The 25,000-nt window shown below is 35.9% G+C and overlaps 1 protein-coding gene and 1 long non-coding RNA gene across 3 annotated transcripts in view; both read left to right on the plus strand.

The window, feature by feature from the left end:
• Positions 1-7,582, plus strand: part of LOC135226541 (DNA repair protein RAD50-like) — a gene marked incomplete at its 5' end in the record, with an annotated part of 80,703 nt that extends 73,121 nt beyond the window's left edge. Inside the window, 7 exon segments of the mRNA XM_064266199.1 lie at positions 1,876-2,049; positions 2,520-2,645; positions 3,611-3,794; positions 5,639-5,756; positions 5,898-6,008; positions 6,950-7,078; positions 7,244-7,582. Of these exon segments, the coding sequence (XP_064122269.1) occupies positions 1,876-2,049; positions 2,520-2,645; positions 3,611-3,794; positions 5,639-5,756; positions 5,898-6,008; positions 6,950-7,078; positions 7,244-7,286 (885 nt within the window).
• A 5,887-nt stretch (positions 7,583-13,469) lies between these two features.
• Positions 13,470-22,594, plus strand: LOC135226542 (uncharacterized). 2 transcript variants are annotated; one of them, XR_010317245.1, is made up of 4 exons: positions 13,470-13,602; positions 20,688-20,783; positions 21,357-21,562; positions 22,164-22,594. It is a non-coding gene; the product is annotated as an uncharacterized LOC135226542 (long non-coding RNA). The 2 variants fall into 2 exon arrangements; XR_010317246.1 differs by having other exon boundaries at positions 13,483-13,611.
• Positions 22,595-25,000: the final 2,406 nt, after the last annotated feature.

Below are 25,000 nucleotides of genomic sequence, written 5' to 3' on the forward strand. Positions count from 1 at the left end.
AAGAAGTGAGTCTTCCTATTGTAAAAGGACCGAAGGTTTGTATGCCGTGTCGGAACAAATGACAATTTGTCCAAAATTGCATTTTTCCTAACTATACAAACCTGAGGTCCTTTTACACATAGCCCCACCTCATGCCACCCCTCACTCTGCAGTTTTTGCTTGGGCCAAAAGCAAAAGTGATTTGTTTACCTACCAGTCGCGCGCGCGCGCGCGCCTGTCGGACAAGCAGTTAACTACCGAACCCCTTGTTCGAAAGCTTACGACCTATCCAGCTGCCGCTAGTACCTTCCTATTGTAAAAGGACCTCAGGTTTGTATAGTTAGGAAAAATGCAATTTTGGACAAATTGTCATTTTATAAAATTGACAGATAATCACACTTATCTCCTCTCTACTCTCCAACCTCTTCTTATCGTAATCCTCTCTAATCTCCGTTATTCTCTAATTCTCTTCCTTCTATGTAATTTCTAATATTTTCCCCTGAAACTCCTGCTTTAGTCAATGCACAGCTATTTGATGCTTTCCTTTTATCCATCTCTCTTCCTTTATTTCTCCAGATTCTATTGTTTCTCCTTTAGATGTATACTTCATCTAGTTTGAATAAGATTATCTTTGAACCCTCTTTATCCTCAAGTTCATCTCTATATATCCCTTCTGTCACTTCTAAAGATTTTCCTATATGCTCATTCTTAATTCTATCTCTGGCTATTTCACTTCTTTTCCACACACCACAAGCCAATCTTCTACTTGGCCTCTCCGTCATTTATATTCGCCCCGTATCCCACTAAATCTCTGACATTCTCTTCTCCACTTTCATTTCATCCCCAAATGCTCATCATCAGATCCATCCATTTCTGGTTAACCACACTTCTATCCCTGGAATAAATCCTCAGCTCGTCCAAAATGCAACAATTACACAATTTACACTTCTGTTCCCATTGTACTTCTTGTCCAATCCAGCTCACAACCACTACAAACAAAAGACAGGCTTACAAACCGACCGACAAACCACAAACGAGTGCTCACAACCTTACACCACTACCGCTGACTCGTCACTCTCGCCATGCCACTCTTCATCTTTCCCTTCCAGGCATCTTATGATGTCACAAGAACAACTGTTGCGCCATTTCAAACAGAAAGAGAGGACTTCTGTAAAAACATCCAATAAAATTAACTGCGCACTTTGTAGACATTTCTGAAATGTGTAATGCCTGTACCTACTTCATTAACCCAGAAGAAAAAAATAATAATAATGATTAAATTCATAAAACTGACAGATAATCTTTCCAAATATCAACCAATACATAGTGAATGTCAAGTTTGGAAACAATTCAGGGCAGTTTCGTGAGAAGCTTCCTTATTTAATACTCATCCCCATTATCTATCAGATATGCCAGTGAAACTAAGTAAATCTCATGTCTCAATGTTTTGATTTTGCTTTTCCCTTTATAATACAGTGTACTGAATATTTTATTCTGATCAGTAACCTAGATGTCACACCAGTTTGGTAACTATAAATTAATCGATTTAGTATTTTTAAAAACGGTAATTTTTTAATATGTATCTTTATACCTAAGGAGCGCCTCAGTGGCGTGGTCAGTATGGTCTTGGCGTGCACCTCGGTGGCCGCGAGTTTGATTGTCGAGCATTCTACTGAGAGGTTAGAGATGTGTATTTCTGGTGATAGAAGTTCACTCTCGATGTGGTTCGGAAGTCACGTAAAGTCTTTGGTCCCGTCGTTGAATAACCACTGGTTCCATGCAACGTAAAAATACCATACAAACAAACAAAAACAAAGAATTTATACCTAAGGTTTTGTGTTAGTAAAAGGACTTTCAGTTGTGTATTACTCATGTGTGATTTTATGTTCATTGCAGGCAAGAAAGCGTAATCTTGATGATGAAAAGAAAATTCGAGAAAAGGAAGAGGAAGCAAAGAAATTGGAAGAAGAAATAAAAAGTATTAAATCATCCATCAGAGATAAGGATGAGACTGGTATCCGTGATGAAAAGAATCAGTTGAATGTTCAGTATGAAGAAATGTACAGTGAGGTAAGGCAGGAAGATTGTTAATTTAAGGAAACCAAAGAAAACAGTCTAGTTATTGACTGAGTTGCAACTTCATTGTGAGTTTGCTTTTGAAATGAGATTTTTACTTTAGGGCATCTTTCTTTTTTTTTTGTATTAATCAACTTTTGTTAGAATTTACACACTTTGTTAATCATGTTTATTAGGGCTTTTATTGGAAAAAGTCTTCAGTAGTTTCTTCACAACCTGTTAATGAATTATCTGTAAAGTAGAGGTGAAATTATGAGTTTATGGATGCTTTAGTTGAAAATTGTTAATTGATTTTTAGAGTTGTATTTTAAGCATTTTTGTTTTTATGAAATTATATAGTGCTATATTTGATATTTTATTACAAATAGATTGGAATTTTTCTTATATAATTGTTGTGAGACTAATAACACTTAGAAAAATGAGCTAGAGTAATTTGTGTTCCTGTGCAACTTGTATCTCTGCAGTGTGCCAAAATAGATGGAAGTTCCAGAACGATAACAGATGAAGTCAAGAAGCTGAAAGATGATTTAGCACGGAAGGAGTTTCGGGATGCTGAAGTTAATTACAAAAACAAATATTTTGAGAAAAAGGTATGTTTTATAATCGCAACACTTTTATTTCCAGTCTTCATTTGGCCCAGCTGCATTTTTTCCCTTGTACTTTTCATTGAATCCCTTCAGTTTTCCCCTTTTAGCTCTCCAGCCTGTAACTAGTAAGAGAATAGTCTAGACGTAGAAGTTGTCGTTTCAAGTACTTCATAGTAAAAGGTAGCTTGACCCTTCTCAGTATATTTAGTTGACCAAACTGTGTACGTATGTATCTTCTATATATTATGATGTTCCTTTTCACTAGCCATCCAGTTGAATAAAGTTTCTGGTTTGCAAATACCAACCGAGTACTAGTATCTTATTTTTAAATTAGTTTAAAAAGGCATGTCATTTCTAGACTTGAGTCTTGCCCAAAGAGTTATTCTTGTATGAGAGATGAAATGGGGCAAGTTACAATATATAATAGTAAGTGGGAAGAGATCAAAGGGAAAGGAGGAAAAGTATCAGTTTAAAAAAAAGCAGTGCAATTAGGGATTTGGCAAAAAAAATCTAGTACCAACTACTGTGTGCCATGTAAGACAACTGTAAGTGCCAATCTGGTAATGCCACTACCCTTTTCAGTAGTTGAAAATTGCCAAAGCTAGTGGTGTGCTTCAATTGCCAACTGTCACTATTCATTTAGATTGGAGCTGTGTTTTGTAATAGCATATGAGCATATTAAAGGTTTTAAAAATGATTTTTGCTTTTGTTGTTAAAAGCCATTACTTCATAAGTTCTTTCACAAGTTCTTTACATAATCTATCGGGTAAGTAGCACTAGTTTTTAATTGTTCTGTGGCCTATTATTTGCATGTATGAAACAAGAAAATTGTTTTTTGAGATTTTTCATATTAATGTTTTGAGTATCTTGATTGACATTTAAAATTCTTGTAATGCAAGTTAAATTTTGTGTTAAAAATTATGCCAATGAAGAACTATATATATAAATTTATTCCATTTTCTTTTCAGTGCACTGATATTGCAATTGATGATCTTGACAAGTATTACACTGCTTTAGACAGTGCCATCATGCGTTTCCATTCTGACAAGATGCATACAATAAATGCAATCATCAGGGATCTGTGGCGAACAACATATAAAGGAAATGATATTGACTTTATAGAAATCAAGACTGATGAAAGTGTATCACAAGGTTAGTTAAATGCCTTTGCATTCTCAAGACTTACTGATTATTGTGATCTCTTGACTAGACAAGTACCATTGGTGATAAGTAGTCATATTTGTTTATATAAATCTATAGATGATGTTTTTGTATGTGAATTTCTCTATTGATGAGGGATATAACTTACTTTGATCAATAGGGAGAAATAGTAATGCTCTTATAACTTGAAAAGTTTCAAATCATCAACATTTTTTTGAGACTGCTCAAACTTCAGATGGGAAAGAAATAACTAAAGTGGAGAATTTCATATATGTGGAGAGATTTTTTGAAAACGTTGAATATAATGAACTGAAGGCATATTAGAGGGGTTCTGGACTGAGAAGAAATTCTTAAGGTAAATTTGAGCTTGTGGAATAATATTAAGAGATTTATAGCTTGAGAATTTTTAGTCATACATATTTGTACAGTCTTTAAAGCTAGGTTTAGTATATTTTACATTTCTTGACACAAAGAACAAGATGTCTCTGTCTCCTCCCTCCCTGAATGGACCCCTGAAAGAGAGGGGGCAGCATTAAACGTAATATCACCCTGAGCAACTTCTGATGCTTCCAAAGACGAATTAATGAAAGGAAAGGAAGGAGGCAAGGCATTAACTTAAGGAATAGATCTAGAAGGAGAAGCAGAAGTGTCCACTTGAGGAGGAGAGAATCCTTCTCAAGATGGTCGCGCCAACTTCCTACGATGCTCCTTCTGTAGAAGTTCTTCCACTGCTCAATAGGCCATGAGCGACACTCAGGGCATGGATTGGTTACATTACAAAAATGGAACGACACCTACTGCAAGTTGTATGGGGTCAATCAAGGTGGAATCTAGGAAGCGTGAACGTAGGAACCCTGGAAGGCTGGGACACATGCGTTGACGCTCATACAACTTAGATCTGATGGGAGAAACCATAATGAAACACGAGACACACACATACACCCAAAAAGCACAAAAAGGAGAAAAGGAATCACAGGCTTAGCAAAAAAAACTGGCTCAGAAGGAGGAGAGCAAAAGCAAACATCTGCTCTCCAAGGCAGTTGAAGAAAAACTAAATGTGTTTAAGCTTGCTTCACTGACTAGCTTCCGTCTCATCTACACTATAGATGCCAGATGCCACAGATTCCTTGTATATACAATTTTCTGTTGTTTTTAACCAGTTTCCAGCTGGCCCCAGAAGATTTATCTTACTGTTAAGACCAAAGGTTTGTAAGGTATGAAAAATGTAGATTAATCAAAATTTTGTCTTTTTATAAGCATTGATTGGAAATTTAAGTCAATTCTGGAGTACAGAAAGAAAGTAGGTATGAATGTAATCAAATTTATGCACTGAGATTGAAATTGTGGCTCTGACGGGAAAAAAAATATATGATGCTAAATAAGGTATTTTTGGTAGTACTATGTGCTTCAGACTTGGGTACGAACAAATGGAGAATTTGAAAAGTTGTGAATATAGAATGCTAAATACATGTCCTGAGTGTGGTGGGAAGGCTATATTGGGGGAAGGAGTAGAAAGGTGTCCAGTAAGAGGGAAATAGATTTGAGTGGCTTGGTCATGTGGCTGGAACTGATGTGGAACAGTTAGTTAAAGTGTTAAGTATGAATTTTGAAGGACAAGGCTTGTTGAGTTATTAGATAAGAGTTTTGAAAGAAAAGTGTACTAGTCAGAATAAAGTGGAGAGAACAATGCATAACTAACTTCATGAAGTGAAAATCTAATTTAAAACTGTTAATGATACTAAGTCTAAGATGATAAGTAGTCGTGTCTTTTAAAAAATAGCAAATAATAGTCTTAAAATGGTGGTAAAAATAGACCTTTGTCATTTTTGTTACAGGTGCTGATAAGAGGCGAACTTACAATTACAGAGTAGTTATGGTAAAGAATGGTACAGAAATGGACATGCGAGGCCGTTGTTCTGCTGGTCAGAAAGTTTTGGCCTCTTTGATTATAAGGTATTGTTTATATTTCTTTTGGGTGGAGCTCTTGCCAGCGTAATCTTGAATAATGAAGCTGCTTTTAATTTTAGATTTATATTAAGGATTTTAGGTTTTCCTTCCTACTTGTCTCACTTTTCAATTTGTTTTCCATTCCAGGATGGCATTAGCAGAAACATTCAGTCTAAACTGTGGTATATTAGCTCTAGATGAACCTACAACCAATTTAGATGCCGAAAATATTGAGGCTTTGGCAAGTGCTCTTCTCAAGTAAGTTGCATGCAAGTTTTTATTATTATCCTTTTGTTGAGATACCTGTATTTGCATTCAGTAATATCTTTCTTAATTGAGGGTAAAGGGGTATTTAGAGAGTTTACTGGTAGGCTGTGTGTGTTATTTGAGATTTTTTGTTTTAAAGGGAGTATACAAAGTTCCTGAGTTATTGTAACTTTCTAGTATAACATGATTGCTCTCCATTTCCCTTTTCCACAGAAAAGGGAGGTACAAGATAACAAATACAAGAACTGGGAATTCCTCAGTTAAAAGGAGACATAACATTTTGACATTGTCTGTGAAATATATTTTTCTTTAAATTTGTGATTTATTCATATTCATTATAGTTTGATATTGAACTGCTAATAACAATGACTTCTCTTAATGAATATAAAGAAAAAAATAGTAAAGTATCAGTTGGTCTGAAAGTCTTAGCTTGTAGATCAAATGAAAAAGGCAGTGGAAAAGGTTCATGCATCACATGTACAAATTTATAAGTTTTATTGACTTGAGATGTAATATAAGAAAGACAATCAAACATGCTTGTCTTTCTTATATTACATCTCGAGTCAATAAAACTTATAAATTTGTACATGTGATGCATGAACCTTTTCCACTGCCCTGAGTATATTGAAAATGTTTTTGAAAATAATGCTCCTCAGAAACTGAGTTTCAAGGCATTTAAGATTGGTTGGGAGGGAATGGTAGTCAAAATAAGGGATTTGATTACAAATAAGAATAAGTTTGTTGGAATAAGTGAGAAAAGGGAAAATCTTGATAGTCATGAGTCATAACAGATGTACTGTACTAAGAAACACAGTGAAAGAGGAATGATGAGTCAAATGTTAAAAACAAAAGAGTAAATACTTGTTGCACATCGTCTGAAATCCTCAAGTTACAAGTAAATTCAGTTACAAGTAAATTCAATTTGTTTTCAGCATTGTTGAAAAGCGAAGACATCAGAAGAACTTCCAGTTAGTAGTAATTACTCATGATATGGAGTTCCTTCAGAAGCTGGCCATGCGAGATTACTTAGAGTATTATTACAAAGTGTCTCGAAATGAAAGGTGAGTTAATGTGTACATTTTTTTATCAATAAAAAAAACAATAACTTGTGAAATGCTGTATTCTTTTAGGTTAATAAAATGTAGTGTATTTTTATTCAATAATAGTTATGTATGAATGTTTTCTCTTAAACTAGTGATAATATAATATATATATTTTTTTTGCAGAGGTCTTTCAACTATCAAGAGGATGTCTGCTGATACATTGTAGTGAAGATATCATTTCCATTTTTTCTGCTTGGTATCAGTTAAAAACGAAAATTTGTGTGCATATAAATTTTATGAGCACCTTTTTTTTTTTTTTTTACAGGGAGTTGATTTAGATTAATAGTATTTGATATTAAGTAAAATTTTAACAGTTATAATCCTATATGTATGAAAGTCTTACATGAGTAAATACATTCCTTTTCAGTTATGTCAATAATGGTGTCATAAGAATTTTATACATTTGTTTTTTTCCAAAGTATCTAGTTTCATTAAAAATTGCTCAATAAATATTTTTAATTAGACTTTTTTCCATATCCTTTTGTAAGTGAAAACTACATTTTTATTTTAAAATATTGTTTTTTCACACAAATTTATCTTAAATATATACTTATATTTGTGATGTTTGAAAGACCCCTTGCTACAGTCCTTTACCTGAAAGACAGCAGATAATCTGCAATAGCACAACGCATACCACCAGGACTCACAGGTAAATATCAGTCATAACTTAATTGTTTTGCAGTTGTAAGTGAGATTGTGAGATCAGTGGGGCTGGCGGAGGTAGGGTGGGGTAGGCCTCACTTTATGACTTGTTGAAGGAGACACCTGATGCCTTATCAGGAAGTGCCAATACTTGGCTGTAGGATCTGGCATGAGCTGAAATTTATGGATCATTCTAGATTGGTTTCAGATCCTTTCTTTTGAACTAAAGCTGCTTATCTGTTGATGTTGCTACTCATATACATTGCTCTTTGGAATGGCACAAGGTATGACATATCCTGGTTATCAAGAAATCTTAGGTATTGGCAGATTTGACACAAACGGCTCTGAGGTCTCCATAGTTCTGTTGCTGTTGCTGCCATCACCAACCAGATGTTCAGGTACCTCTGGAATTCTTATGCTTTTCCTGTGTGCCCACATCACCACCAGTACCAATGCTGAAGGAAGGTTTGCAGAGTGGGTTTTCATTTAAACCCTTTACTCTTACATGCCTACATTTGTGGTGATTGATGTATCCAGACCACAGTGTGTTGTCTGACAGACAGTAGATGATCAGCAATAACACTGCATGCATCAAGTGTCGTGCAATCACCACCTAAATTTTTATCTAGTCTGGAAATGAAGCTGCAAAATCAATGGGGGTGGGAACTCGCTAAAACTTGACCAGATAATCACCTGATCCTTTCATATGTCAGGGCTTTCTTCTCTTAATGAGCCCCAGATATATTCAGGTTTGACACAAAGGACCAGAGGACATAGTTCTGATATTGTTGATGCCATCACTAACCAGTTGTTCAGGTACCAGGGTGACCAGACATCCCATATTTGACAGGATTGTCCCATATTTATGACATTTGTCCCGTGTCCTGTATCGACCCTCCCTGCGACGCCTTTTGTCCCGTATTTTCAATATCTAAAAAAAAAAATACAATAAACTAGCAAAATTTGTACTGAGCATTCCCCCTTCAAACGCTCAAGTGGAGCGAGTGTTCTCTCTGATGGGCCAACGATGGGTTGGGTGTAGGAACCGGTGCAGTGTAGAGCTGATCAAGTCAGAACTACAGATAAAGTGCAATTTCACACTGTCCTGTTCGGAGTTCATCACATATGCTCAAACCAAACACCATCTCTTGAGAGCAGTTGGATCTAGTGCAAAATATGACAAATGGAAAATAACTTAACAACAATGAGGAAAATAATTCTAAAAGGATTATTGAAAGGTTTTCATCATATGTATTTTATTGTCTGCAGTTTATTCAATATATTATGGCAAGTCACTTTTGTTATTAATATCCTTCAAAGCTGCAAAACATGCTTGATTGCAATATTCTAATGCTTTGACACATGTAATGAACAGCTGTTTGTAACAAAATCTACAACGAATGCACTTTAAAACAAAACAAAAGTCAATAAAGAAGGCTGAGAAGGACTTTGCCTGCGTCATTGCGTGCATAACTTCGCATAAGTTGTGTCTATATTGTTTAACTACCTCATCAATTTAAGTGTCCCGTATTTCAATTTTCAAAATCTGGTCACCCTGTCATTTACCTCTAGAGTCTTTATGCTGTACCTCTGTGCCCATATTGCCATTGATGGCAAGATTAAAATTAAGATTTGCAGAGTGGTTGTTATGCCTAAACACAAGGCTCAAAACTAAAACACCATATCCCAGTAAGGTCAAGCTATGTCCTTAAAGTTGGTTACACTGAGTCATAAAAGTGCATTTGTTAAAGTCCAAGGATACTAGGAAGCCCCTTCCCGTAATGGATCTTTGCACCAAAGCCACCATTTTTATCTGAGAGAGTCTGCTGCAAGAACTTCGCATCATTTTTACTCCAGCAGTACCGAAAACAGAAAGCTATAATACATTGATAATTTATTCCACACTTCTTTGATGGCCTGCTTTTATAACATCAATGTCACCTTGTTGTTTAAAGCCTGAAGCCCCTCGTAGTCACTAATGAATAAATCATAGTCTACTGAATACAATGAGATTTCAGTCCTTTGTCCAGAAATGGAAGTCATTATCCATCTTATGTATTTCCATCATTTAAAACTCACTCTTAATTGCTGCTACTATCTCCAGAATGTCTGGAAACAACCCCTCACTGGTACCAGAATTGCCAGTGGGAGAGTACCATCATTATGTCTTTGTGGGCTCCCTTAGGAACTTTGCTTCAGGTCATCCACTTCTCTGGGGCTGGACTGGTAATTACTGGATGGTTGACTGGTGACTCCTTATTGGAGTTTGCTTGTTGAGGGTACTAGCACAAAACCTGAAGAGCACATCAGGCATCCTTCGCTACTTGTTATTCTGATGCAGAGACAGTCCTGGCTGATGAAATTTCATATTAGGTGTAGACTGCAACCTGAAAAGAAATGATGCACTGCCGATATTCGAAGTCCTGGTCGCTGATGAGGTCAGCTTTTGTGAGAGCTCATTCATGACACTTACTGGGAACAGAGATGAGTCCAGTAGATCTGAAACACCCAGATCCTTGATGTCTGAGGGAGACAGGAGGCCAGAGAGCTTTTTTGTCACAGAGTTCTTTTTCTGATATCATTAGTAAGACAAACCAACTTCTTCATGGATGACACTGTTCTTTGGTTTTTGGAGACACCCTCCAGTGACTTGACCCTTGGTGAGCAGTGAGCTGGTGGCTCCAATACCCTTTCCTACAAGTTGGACATAACTAAGAAGTTTTAGAGGAACTGTCCCATAGCTTTAAAATCCATTGGCAAAAATGTGACGATGGGAGAAATGAAGCTGAGCCCACATCGAAATAATAGTTTCAATTGCAGTAGAAGGGTGACCAGCCTGCAATAAATAGTGTGAATCTAATGAAACTTGTGGAGAGTTCTGTCAGACAGTGAAAAGAAGTGTGAAATGGTTGTTGGTAGTATTTAGTATCCCTTGCTTGTCCCTCATCCCTCAAACTTAAGTTTAAGATTAAACACTTTTGACTAAAAACAGCTCTTCTCCAAGGTAATGACAGAAACTGGAAATGAATTGCACATGACATTGAGCTAAGCAGTATTGAGGGCTGACATTCTGACAATTATTTATTATTGGTACAGGTCAGTTATTGGTTACTAATGGGTATTCAAGTCAAACAGAGTGAGAATAAACACTGAAGTATGCAGTAAATCTGCAAATGACAAGAACAAATTGACATAACTATTTTTCACTAGAGTGGCAACTCATGACAGGGGAATATAGGAGTAACAATAGAATTGTTATTTAATGAACCCTGTAGAGGGGTAGTGTCGTCACTGCACTGCATGCTTAAGGTCTTGCATTATCCCTTCGGCCGCTAGCAGCAACCCCTGTCATTCCTTTTACTGTACCTTTGTTCATATTGTCTTTCATCCATCTTTCCTTCCCCCTTCTATCAGTTGTTTCATAGCGCAACAGCGATGTTTTCCTCCTGTTACACCTTTCAAACCTTACTGCTCTCAATTTCTCTTTCAGCACTGAATGAACTCATACGTTCCAGAGATTGACCTTTGGCCTATAATTATAGATTCTATCTTCTATTCCTTCCATTCCTTTTTTAATGAAGTATCATACCAAAAAACATTTGAAATACAACAGTACTAAAAACATAAAAATAAGTACCAGCACCTGTGCATGCAGTACTGACCAAAACAGTAAAGTTAAAGAGAATAAAGCAGATATAGGGGAAATGGACAGGTATATCAATTAAACTTTTAGGGTTTAAGGTGTCCATTAAATTATTTAAGCTACCCAGTTTAAAAGGATAGATTATTTAAATTAAGAAAGTTTTATGGAGGACTTTACCAATTTTTTTCGGATTAAGTTTTGAATCTGAATGAGTAGTAATTCAATTTAACACAATTGAATGAAGAGGAAATATATAAATAAAGACTTAAAAGAAATTAATTTTATTATTTAAACCACATTATTAAAAGGAGATATTAAATTATTTTATAATCAAAAGACTAAAGGGAAGGTGTTAAGTAATATAGTGCAAGTTTTATGGGCTGTCACGAAATGAATGAAAGTAATAAGGCAAGCCTGAGATTGATAAGCTGAACATGATATTTTTAAGTAATTAAAACTAATGATACTTAATGGGAATGTCCATTAATTTTAACTTTATATTGAACAGGAAGGAAATCAAACAAAGTAGATAAAGGTGAAGTCAGAAAAACTTGGGGAAACTGAAGAAAATTTATCCATCTGAAATAATAATAATAATAGAAAAAAATACTCAATGATAGCCATGATCCAAAGAAAGATGAGGAACTGTACAAGATGAAGGACGCGTAAACATCCATAGAAATTGCATAAATCAGGTAAGAAAATTCAGCTCTGTTCACTGATGTAGAAAAAGAAAGAAAAAATCTTGCATAAGAGGCTTTATAGGACGATTCTGAGATAAGATTGGCAAGGGTAGTGGAAAGCATAGTGAGAGACGTGCTGCTGATGTCATCGTAAAACATAAGCAGCAATTATGAAATTGATAACGCTACAGAATTATAAAAATCATAAGCAACAGGGTCATTGTTAGTATACAAAATATGTAAGCATTTGTATGGAACAAGTCAAATAAGCCACGTACTACTTATAAATTAATCCCAGAGAGAACGGATGTCCCATGTACGAAAAACAATTATCACAATAAGGAAATATAAATAAGCATTTTATACAGAGTAGATAAGACATATCTTAGTGCATAATAAACGATATATAAGAAAAACCAAGGGAAAGGTATTTAGAATATTTTACTCTCGTCAGCAATAATATGCTGGAAAGACCTTCACACAGTACCGTTACATGAAAGTAAGATCATTCATTCTAACTAAGCCCAGTTGGTATAGCAGCAAACTTTGGAACAGAAAGAAAAACACCTACCACTGCTGATAATTTCGAAAATGTAAAAAAAGAATTTTTTTTTCGAAGAATGCAAGTGAACAGGGAGTTTAACCAGACGACGCAATATAAATAGAAATAAATCCTGTAGGAGAATAGTGCCATTGGTGAATCTCATGCGGCAGTAGTTGCAGCGTCCGTTGGCTGCAACCCCTTTCATTCCTTTTGTATCTCCGTTCATATTCTTTTCCATTTTCTTATACACCCTCTCTTAGCAATTATTTCATAATGCAACTGATAGATTTTCTTCCTGTTACACCTTTCAAACCTTTTTACTCTCAGGGTCGTTTTCAGCGCTGAATGGCTTTATGGTTTCCAGCGCTTGTCCTTTAGCCTACATTTTATTTCCCATTCCATTCCACTATAAATAGTCACTAATTTGCCTTGAAGAAACATATGAAAATTTTCGTTCTGCCATGGTAATGTGAAAAAATGGGTTAACAAGGAAAGATGAACTCATAATTAATATATAAAAAGAAGCACACTAAGAAATTTTCTGTCAAATGGTAGCAAATACAAAGGAGAAAACTGTGTACTTTCAAAGTCTGTGCAGACAAGAGTGACATGGAAACCAGTGGTAAAATAATAAGGTAAAAATGTAATGAGTGATTTCATAGACGAAAAAAAGTAAACTTACCTTAATACAAATCTTCGTTTAGGCCATACCCCCTAAAATATTTCAGTCTTACTGGAGATAAGACCTTTTAGTCAAGAATTTAATTCATAGATGGCGCCTTCATCAACAGAATTTATTTTAAAGAATCGATGAGTAGCCTCTTACTGTGTGTGATTCTTTCTTCCCTGACAAGAAGATGGACAAGGTGAGCTGAAAAAGGCAATCAACGAAATTTCGCATCAGTTTATTGCGTTTCGGTGGTTGTTGGGAACTTGGGATACTTAAGCAGTACTGCGGATCGTTTTCAAGGTTTGGAAGGTGACTTTGTGAACTTGAAGTATGTTAGTTGTTACTTTAGTAGGCGGTAGATCAATATTACTATTCCGCGGCGGCCTAGACTATGGCAGTTGCGGGATTTTCAATTCAAATTAAAAAATTTTATTGACAAAAAAAGGCGTCAAAAGGAGCTGTTAGTCTTGCTAGACAGCCCACTCAAAAAATCAATGACGTTACAACCAGTTTTATCAAATGAAAAGGCTTTTGCATAAATTTCGAAATTACAAAAAGTGAATTAACACAAACCTTATAAGACTATTTCACAAGATCAGAATTACACAATACTTAATCATAGCTATAATTTTCATTCAACAGACACTTTACTTAAAAATAGTCCACAATTTCAGTAGAAATAGACTAAAACCAAATAAATCTGTTATAATTAAATTGAATGCTACGATAGCACTTCAAATTGACTTAAATGTTGGAAATAACAAATTTTATTTACATTAAATAAATTTTATACCCCCTTTTCACATAAAAGGAGAATTATTTTAATGTACAGAAGTAACCACTTCCATTTCATAACAAATTACAAATAAGACATTTTCTTGGGAACACGGTTGTATACAGTATTACGGCAAGCACTAAACATTCTACAAATAAAAACAGTAATAAAGTTATTTATAAATTCTAATACCTTATGTCAATATTTTTACATTTTTGTGCAATATTCTTGTAGAAATTATTAATGAAAACACACACCATTTGCTCAAAACAATTATTTCTAAATTCTGCCAAAGAAGTACATTCCATAATGTAATGGTGCAGTGTGTGCGAATTAGCGGCGTCACAAAATTTACAAGGGGTACCCTCTCCATTCTTGTATTCCCAATAGTATTTATAGCCTAGTTTGTCTCATAACAATTCCATCACATTTAGCTGAAGACTTCCCATAAGTAAAACGTGTATTGTTACTAATATAATCATAATGAGCCATACTGTTACTGCCATTACTCAAGATTGCCCTAGCCTTCTCAATGTTCCATCCTTCCCTTTCTCTTGCCATGTGTGACTTTATTTTCCTCATACTAACTGAAGTGGCATAATCTATAGATTCTTTATTACACCCTTGTTTAGCTAATTCATCGGCAACATCATTAAAATATATACCAAAATGAGAGAGTATCCAGACGAATTTTACACTGTAGCCTGACGCTTTTATAACGGAAACGTACTCTTTGCATTTGGTAACTATTCCATCATCAGAAGGTACTTTGGCATTTAAAGCCAAAAGAGCACACTGACTGTCAACAAAGCCTATTATAGATTTTTCCTTATTTATTCCAAATTTCAAACACTCATAAATAGCAAACAGCTCGGCAGTGGTAGATGAGCTGTGATCACCAATACGTTTAGATATTCTCTCCTCTTTGCTAAAACCAAATTCAAAATATTCTTTAATTACAACACAAGACCAGCTCGACATCCAGTGACAGAACCATCACAATACGTATGAATCACCATATCCCTAGGGTACTGAGATATCTTCTCCAAAAACAGCTGTCTGTTCATGGGGATTGTTCTCTTTTTCTCAAATCAAGTTGTTCTATACTTATATCTACTTTCTCAGCAATCCAAGGTTTTATTGGGCGTGAATTAGGCAAAGGTATACAGAAATAAAAAAAAGCCTTCGAATATTCATTCAGTCTGAAGAATCCTGGAACGCCTGTCACATATTTATTTACAATAGTTTTGAGATGCCTATCATTTTGTTTAATCACTTATAAATGAGGAGACTACGAACTCTTATTCGTTGAGTGATACTTGGCAAATTCAGCTCCATTCGCATTATTTCAATCCTTGCAGTCCTAGGTCAACCTAATATTACCCTCATTGCTTCATTCTGCAACAATTCCAAGGGCGAAGATCTTTATCTGTATAACATAAGACTGGAGATGAGTAGTCAATGATACTTCTAACAGTGGAAAGATATACAGACCTTAATATTGGAATACCTACACCGTTACCATAATTAGACAATACACGTAAAGGCTTAAGCCGGGATAGACATATATTCTTCACATAGGTAATTTGATCCCTTAAGGATCTTACCAAGACAGATATACATGCCCAGGTATTTATAACTTGTTACTCTTTCTAGTTTTACTCCATTCAGCCAGAATGTTTTATCACTTACCATTCGTGATTAATATTTTGTTTTACATTCATTCACCACAAGACCCAGAGATATACAAAGATCTGATATTTCAGCCAACACAACACTGTCTCCTCTGATGTACATTGTATGAGAATATCATCTGCATATATGATTACTTGTGAATTTCCATGAAATTCATAACTTGCAATTTCATCCATTAATATATTAGAGCATGGGGCTGAGCACACCCCCTTGTGGAGTACTAAGTTCAAAGTACTTTTCAGTCGATTCGTAACCCTGGAACATAACAGTTCCCCTGTTTTTCAAATATTGTGAAATCCAAGTCAGTAGCTTACCTTTTATACCCTTTTTAACGAGACACTCCAGTATCACATCCTTATTGGCTTTATCAAAGGCTCCCTTTAAATCTAAAAACATTCTGCAGTTGACACGAGCAGTACTAAGACTTTTTAATATGCAATCAGAGGTACTTTTGTTCTTTAAAAGACCATAAAGATTCGAAGAAAGGAGCCCGTCAACTTTATACAACAGCCTATTTAGAACCATACGTTCCATAGTTTTTGATAAACAAGAAGTCAAGGAGATAGGTCTATAATCATAATTTCCCTTAGGTACAGGTATCATAAGGGCAATTGTCCATTTAATAGGTAAGCGACCATTACTGTATGATAGATTAAATAACGCTAAAAGAGGACTATCCTCCATTGTTATAAGACAGTTTATAACATCATATGTTATGCCATCTTTACCTGGAGCTGTTGACTTCCCCTTCTTAACACTATTCAACATTTCATCCCTAGTGAAAGGAATACAGGTGTCATCCATTAAGTTCTTCTGCATACAAACCCAGTTTGTCTGTTTCTGTAACTTCCTAAGGCTTAACTGTATATTTCGAGGGAGAGAATCTAAGCTCGACGCATACGACCATTTGGCGGCTAATGCCTCTGCTTTTTCTCTGGCATTAGGATGTGCATTAGTCTTCCTTATAACTCCCCTTATTTTATTGCCACCAACCCAAATTTGACTCAATGATTTTGAAAAGATGTCCCGTAAAAAACCTTCCCAATACTCACTTCTAACCTTTTGCATCTTTTCTGTAGCATGCTCAGCCACTGTAACCATCGTTTCTCTATATTGCATATTATTATGGTCTTTAGACCATTCACTGTGGCATTTTCGTAGCAACTTGTTCCAGCCTTTCACTATTTTATCATTATGATACCTAGGTTTAGGAGTGCAGGCAGAATTAGTCTTTTTCTGTGGTTTATAAAGTATGGATTCTATTACTGTTAGCAAGTCATCAAGGAAAAAATTTTCATCCTCAATACCTAACACTGTATACTCTTTGTACCAGTCACTTACTTTCTTTATGAAATCATCTTTCTGCCTACCATGTAATACATATCGATTTCTATTGTTAATAAGTGGAATCTTTTCTAAATAAAAACTAATTCTAAGAGCAAAATGATCACTTAATAAAGTGGTTACAACAGAGAAGTCTGTCTGTACTCCAGGCATATTGAAAAGGATAGCATAATCAAGCATGCCTACTCTAACATGAGTTGCTTCACTATTACCAAGTACAGGCGCATTTTCAACCGAATCTAAAAATCTATTTAAAATAATTCCATTGTGATTTTGGGAGCAACTACCAAGATTAATATGTCTAGCATTTAAATCACTGAGTAATACACAATCCTCAGAATAAATGACATCGGGTAGGACCTCAATAACCAAAGAATCTGCATTTACATTAACTATATATATTTATGCATCTTGAAGTGTTACTTTAATAGCCAAACACTCAGTACCATTGACTTTACTAGCACAGTAGTATGATGCTGGAATAGTATTTATGTAAATTGTTAAACCTCTGCAATTCGTGGATTCATCAGCTTGTAATTCAAAATGATAGTAACCGTTAATTTGTAGTGAGGAAAAGTTTCTACCTACTTCTTGCAAAGCCATTACATCAACATTTGTAGACTGAGTATATGCATGCAAATCAGTAATTCGTTTTCTTAAACTATTTATATTCCAGGATATAATGAGTTTGTGCAATTTTGAGTAATACTCATTCTTAACTTACTTGCAGAATGAAGAATATTAATTTTTAAATCATTGGTTGGACTTTCCATATATTCGGTTATCGAATCAAGAATGACTGTAAAATCTCCGACCACATTTTTGACATTATCTGGCTTATTTGCTGACAAGCCAGCCTTGCATGCAACTGGGCTTTCACCAGCACCATTATCATATACCTCTGCAACCTCAACATTTTGAATCACCCTTTCATTAAGAATAACCTTATTTTGCAAATATATACTATTCATAGTACTCTTAATACCTAACACGGCCTGTTTAAGTTCTTCAATCTCTCTACGAAATTCTGAGATAAAGTTTTAATGAACTTGCGTCTCCTCACGAGATTTATTCTTGACCAAACTTTGGTTTTGCCGTTCCATACGCTTTTCCCAGAAATTCTCACTAACCACTGGAACTTGAGTATGAATAAAAGCAGAACTATCATTTCTTGGATTTTCATTATTTTGTCTTAAGGTAACGATCACTTTTAGGGCCTTCGAGGACACACTCTAGAGCTGGCATTGTGTGCACCCCCACAATTACAGCATTTTGGTTCGATTATTTCCTTTTCCTTGATTTTGTCACCACACACCCTGGACTCGTGGGATTTACTACAAAATCGACAGCGATGCTCATTTAATTACTTCCAGGCCATATGACCCTACTTGCAACACTTATAACACATGACAGGGTTGTCAGTGTACACAGCAACACGTTTATATCCTAGGCACTTGATAAATACTCTCTATTGGAGGACCCTTCATAAGTGCAATTAATTGTGGTTTAGGGACATACTCACTACTAACTTTTAACTTTTCTACGCTTTGCCCATATGAATAGCTCGTCTACTAGTACATCATCTGGATCCAAATAAGTAGGGTAGTCAAAAATAATTACCTTTGTACATACACCAAACGGATCCTTTGGCTTTTCCATTACAATATTTTCAAAGCCACATTTTGTTAAAAAAACCAACAGCTACCTCATCCTTCACTGTAATATATGGGATGTTTCTCCCTTCCTTAAATAGAACCTCAAATTCTGGATGACACTTGGACTGCCGAACTGCTCATCGAACCTGATCGTGGAAACCCAATACATTCTTGGGAAAATACAGCCGAGGCCTTTTAGCATTCATAACATTACCTTCTTTTGTAGTAGAGCCTTCACCTAAAATAATTTCTTCAGCACTGCTCATCATTTTCCTATTCTTGTTTCTTACTTTGGACTGTGATAAAGGGTTGCTCGTCATCGCTGCTACTAGACACCTCTAAATCCAATATGACGATCTGCCGAGCTCCATCCAAGCCTATATTGCTGAAGTTAATATTCTCGGCCATAAACAATCCATGAACGGCCAGATCACTCGAATTGTCCGGTAAATAAAGTAAACTTCAAAAAACAACTACAACGGAGGGAACACGTCCTTCCTTGATGCCTGCTGCTTTTGGAGTCGGGATTTTCTATGCAGTTTTACCTCCTGAACAAGAATTTTAAGTAACATTTATTCGGAGGACTGTAATTAACCCCCAAGGGCCAGTACTAAACACTAGCGGATGTCGTATTCGCGGTTACGTTCCTTGCAGCCCGTGCGGAACTATTCTTTAGAATTTCCATCAAATGTGAAATCTGAAAGGAAAGTCCTAACGAAAGGAGTGCCCCAAGGCAGCGTTCTGGGTCCACTGCTACTTGGCATTAACACAACTGAAGTATCAAGAATTTTGAATAAGCACAAGGTTAAGTATAAACTGTATCCAGTCGAAACTGTAGTAGTAGTAATGAGTAAAATTGATGCAATAATGAAAGATATAAAAAAATTGTCCTCCAAGAAATTGAAACTGACAAAGTTTGTTTGGCTCTGACAATGCACTACTAAAATATGAACATTTAAAAAGAATAACTAATGGCTCGTCAACAAATATTGTAGCGGCAGTGAGAAACTGGTTATTGATATTGTCGATGATGAGCCATATATTGCATATTTTAAAAACCTGTAACTATCACATTAGAAATATTGCAAAACGAAGATACTCTTGAAAACTGCAATTTGTAACTAAATACTTTAGAGACTTGGCTTAAACTTTATATACTATGGTGTCTATAACTGCCTACTAAGAAAACTGTTAGTACAAAATAGCCGCCAGACTAATAAAGGGATAAAGTTTCCGTGATAGAATAACTCCAACACTGGCGCAGGAATAATAGAATATAAAATAGTCTTTAACCATTAACATAAGGTGAACCAAGCGATTTTAAGCTGCTTTAGACAAATTAATATTTTAATCAGACATGCAAGTGAAGCATGTAAGGTTCTGAACCTAGAACATTATAAGTCAGGCGAGAGAGCATTTGTACATTGTGCACCAAGACTAAGCAAGAAAGTAATCGCATTAAGTGAAGATAATAGAAGAAAGCAGATTAAAATAAAGAAAGCAAATTAAAAGGCTAAGACTCCTGTAGGAGCTATGAAACTGACGAGAAAACTTAAGAAAATTATGAAATATATAAGATTTTTTTTTTTTTTAAAACTTGGAAGGGCCCGCCAGAGAGGGAATTATCCATGTGGATGGCTATACATAAAACCAAAAAGTGAAAGTGTGGTTTATTTGGCTGTGGTGAGTCTGTGACTGCATTTTTTTTTTTTTTTTTTTTTTTGTCTAAGCTTAACCTGTAGTGCTCTGAACACAGATGAGATTTGTGTAAAACTTGGAGGTTGTCTTATGTTGGTCTGTTCTCAACGTAGTTACGGGATTTAGTGACTTGCTTGTACATTAAAATTCACCCCTTCAAATAAGAGTTAGTAAAGTATGTTGTAGTATCCTAATGTAGCAATATTTCCCTTTTTCAGATGAACTCGAAATTGGTGTTTGTCGTATGTGGACTTCTGAGCTTCTTGGGTGTTACGGCAAGAGACAACGATGGCTGGACACCAGTTGGAACGTTGGTACGTTACGGCCATGGCCAGTATTTATAGGGTTCGGGGGAAATTGTAATTTTTTAATATCAGGTTTTGGTGCTGCTTTGATTTAAGGTTAAGACTCTAAGTGTTCTAATTTTACTAATCTATCCTGAACCAAACTCTAATTAGTACTAATTTAGGAGTTACAGCATCACCGACTACCGCATTTGAGGTTATCCTTACTTCATCTCGTTATTTTGAAGACCATAGTTATTAAATTACTTGGGTCTTTCCCAAAACTTTTGATCAGCAAGGTTAAAGGTATGACAGGTAGGTGAGAGAAAGTACTAAGGAACATTTTAAAAATAGGCATAAGCGAGGCAGCAGAGGGTCTATTACACATTGTATAGAACTGTGCAATAGTATGTTCAGTGCATCCTGTAGACTATTCCGGTTGTTGATTAGTAGTATGCTATGTATCAACACAGATTCGAATTTCTGGAGCAGCCAGCAGGCCTTTACCACCTAGCAAGTCTTTATTTTTTTCTTAGGTCTTAAGATTGTGAATTAAACTACAAACATGGCTTTCATTCTTCTAGTTAACAAAAACTTTTTAAGGTTGACGAGTACCCGTCTAACGCTGAAACGCAGAACGATGAACAGCAGCTCATAGATGTGTCTGACCCTGAAGTTCTCTCGGATGAAGCCTGTTCGATGCTACTGACTACTCTTGACACTGAACCTAGTAACGTTACTACTGTACTTGATGACATGAAACTGGACCAGCCTGCTGTAATAAGGAGAGGAAGGTGCTACAGGTCCATGTAAGTAAATCATAACTTATATCGGCTCTACCTAGAAAAGATATTTTGTAAAATTTTACGTCAAACATTATCACATTTTAGACTAATAGCTTTCCTATGTTTTAAATGTGTTCTGTTAGTTTCTGACGTTAGTTTTGTTTGCAAGTGACAAGATCAACCTCACTGTATCGTGCACTAGCGTTAGAGGTACGGTATAGAGGGGTCATTTGCAAAGTAAACTAAAATCGGAAACGTTCCAAGCAAATTAAAACAAGAAAATCTATTCACGTCCAGAGTGACACTTTTTTTAAGTATAATTTTACTGGATTTTTTTTCCGGATGGTTAAAACAGAATTAATGGCATTTTAGGCTTCCTCCAACTGAATATAAGAATTATAGTATATCCCTACGGGGTCATCGGGATTTTAGGAGATGAGGTGGGCCACGAAAAAAAAAAAAGTCGAAACTAGTGCTCGAGACCATTGCATTAAGCTACTGAAATAGAAATCCAGAAACTTAAATTGCATTAATCTACCGAAAGAAGAATAAATTTTGCATGCCACTTTGAAATTGCCCCCTCTCTTGTATATGCCGACCACTAACAGATTTGTTTTACCAATAGTGACTACGGAGACATCATACGTAACGTGCCTGGCTTTTGTGTGGGTCCGTTGTACTTAGTCTACGGGGGATATAGATACTGCTGCCGTAATCAGTTTGAACATCCACTTCTCTTGAGGAGAGGATCACTCGTACGATGTTCTTGTTTGTATGATATTAGAGATCCAATAAATCAACAGTTTTGATTGAGAATTGGAGTACTGTACCATTATCATTTTATAAGTTTCATGATTAAGCTAAATAGTCTCCTCTTTATATAAATTCTAATGAAAGTGTTAAAACTAGTTAACATCTAAGTGTATTCTGTAATTCTGGTTTACTCATAATGGAGAACTCTAAAGTCGTTGAAACCCTAATCAGTACATAATGATAAAATCAACCATGAAGACCATTCTTGTAATGAGTGCTATATTTATAAACATCCAGAATTGCTTTTTGTGTATATTTACCAACCTACCTCTACCCATTCTGTCTGCACCATTACTATTTAAGTCTGCAAAAAATGGTGTAACTTCATGTAAATACGTAGTTAAGTTTATGTAGTTATTGCATAATTTCTACAGGAACTATTTAGTACCGTTTTGTCACGAAGCACTACCAGAGACATAAATGCCTAATCTAAGCCAAGACCGTGTACATTGTAACCCGTAACTGAGCGACCCAGTGATCGCATAATTGTCGCCTAGTAAGAATTTTAAGACTACTGGGTGGCCAGACAAATACCCAAAATTAAAAGGAATTAAGAAAAATAGAAATTAATTGAAAGCATGTTTGAAAAATTACTTATTAATAAATTCTCTCGATACATGGGTTGTAATAATTCCATTTTTTGTAAGGCAAGCAAGGGCTAAGGTTGCCTATCGGATTTTTGTAGCAGGGCTTGGACTTGAGGTTACACCCTTTATTAATAAAATTTTGAGTATCTACCGTTGTAGTTTTGATGTGGAAAGTGTTCCATTGCCTTGAAATCCCACTTCAAGTTTCGGCTTCCATGGCTTAGCCCGACCCCGGTGGGGGGAGTCCCCTCCCCAGACCACGTAGCTTTATGCCTCGCCAATACAGCGCTTAGCAGTAGTACCGTATGCAGTATACCCCATATCACAAATCATGATATCCATTTGGTTGCCAAGTGAAATTAACTTGAAATATGTACAGAGCCAATTTGCTTCACTTGTCGCTCTATATGGGCTATTTCATAATTGACTGTGGCTTTGTAGTACTTAAGCTGTTAATTTGCAGAATAAGCTACAACTATGATTTTCTCATGGAAGGCAGTAATTGTTATATAGCCTTAATAGAACCAGCTGATTGTCGACTGGGCTGTTCTAATTTAATTGTAATGCTTTGTCGAGTCATCTTTGTCTAAAGGATAACTTGCATGGACTTTAAATTTGTCACCAACGACTAAAGTTTTGAGTGAACTGTACTTGTAACAATAGGATAATAAAGCATACACTATGTAGCCTATGAATGGAATAATGGGCCCCTTTCCACCAAATCTTTTAAAAACAAATCCTAAAGGCCTGTCCACACGACCGGGCCTGATCGGCGGACTTCCCCTCTAACAGGCACACTTAACGCAAACCGTCAAATTGCCCATGGGTTTTGTAGCAAAATCACCATGGTGGTGCCCGATGGCTTGAGCTTTGACCCTGGCAGACTACGTTAACCATATACATTTTTTAGGCCCCGTCCACACGGCCGAGCTTTGCTCAACGAACTTTGTCCGATGTGACGTCAGAAGCGGAGAAACCGCGGCAAAGTGCTGGCTTTTCTCGCTGTTTCTACGCTTCTGACGTCACATCGGACAAAGTTCATCGACCAAAGCTCGACGTGTGGACGGGGCGTACTGGGCCTTTCTTTGCACCATATTCTATTTTTTTCATCACATACAAAGCAATTATCATGTTACACTATCTTCTTTGCGGTAGGAACAATGTTTATCATACCGCACTGAACACACTACTGGCATCGTCGTGCATTAATAGAACTTCATTGTATACAGTGGAAGACGAATGGTCACTTTATTTGCAAAGCGTAAGTTGGCGTGTTCTTGCGTGCAATTAAAACAGCGAGAGCAGACAGTATCAACAAGAGCGCTTAAAAAATTTTAAACCTGATCAGATGCAAAAGTTCATATGATTGTTTGGAGCAATAGTTACAATGCAGAGATGATTTTAAAAGTTTAGGATTCGGTATCATGGCTTAAACTTTTAAATATTGTAAGTCTAGTACCCCTATGTTTTCTCAACAAATGTTCTAATAAGAGAAATTGGTTCAACCTTTTGTACTTTGATTTTGATTACAAAACAACCAGGGACAAAAATACAGCAATTACTTTAGTAATTATCTGTATGTTGTTTGGATTAGCAGATTTAAAAAAACCTAGATGCAAGAGATATGATTCATTATTTCAAAGGTAGGCTTAATTATTGTAAATGGATGTTAAAGTCAGTCTATGGGCAAAAGATTAATAAGTTAGTCACGGAAGACTTCTTGGAGGCGGTGTTATGAGTAAAAAGGGCTTCTTTGAGAATAGCAAAAACAAGGTAACTTGAATTTGTGCTTCCTATATGTAAGGGTTTCTTTCTCTTAGGGGCCGGTGAACACTCCATAAGAGCCCTCCTCGGAGGGGGAGGCTGATAGCCATAAGATCCTCCTCTGGCGAGGGAGGAGCAATACCCGGTCCCCCACTGATGTATTTTTTGTTATGGGTTAACCACATATTGTAGTCTTTTATAGTGCATACGTATACTGTGCAAAGACTATATTGTACATGAGATTACTATGTAAAAATATGTATATATATGGATGTATAAATTTACAATAAAAAGAAAA

Source organism: Macrobrachium nipponense, chromosome 14, assembly GCF_015104395.2.
Source record: "Macrobrachium nipponense isolate FS-2020 chromosome 14, ASM1510439v2, whole genome shotgun sequence".
NCBI classification, from domain to species: domain Eukaryota; kingdom Metazoa; phylum Arthropoda; class Malacostraca; order Decapoda; family Palaemonidae; genus Macrobrachium; species Macrobrachium nipponense.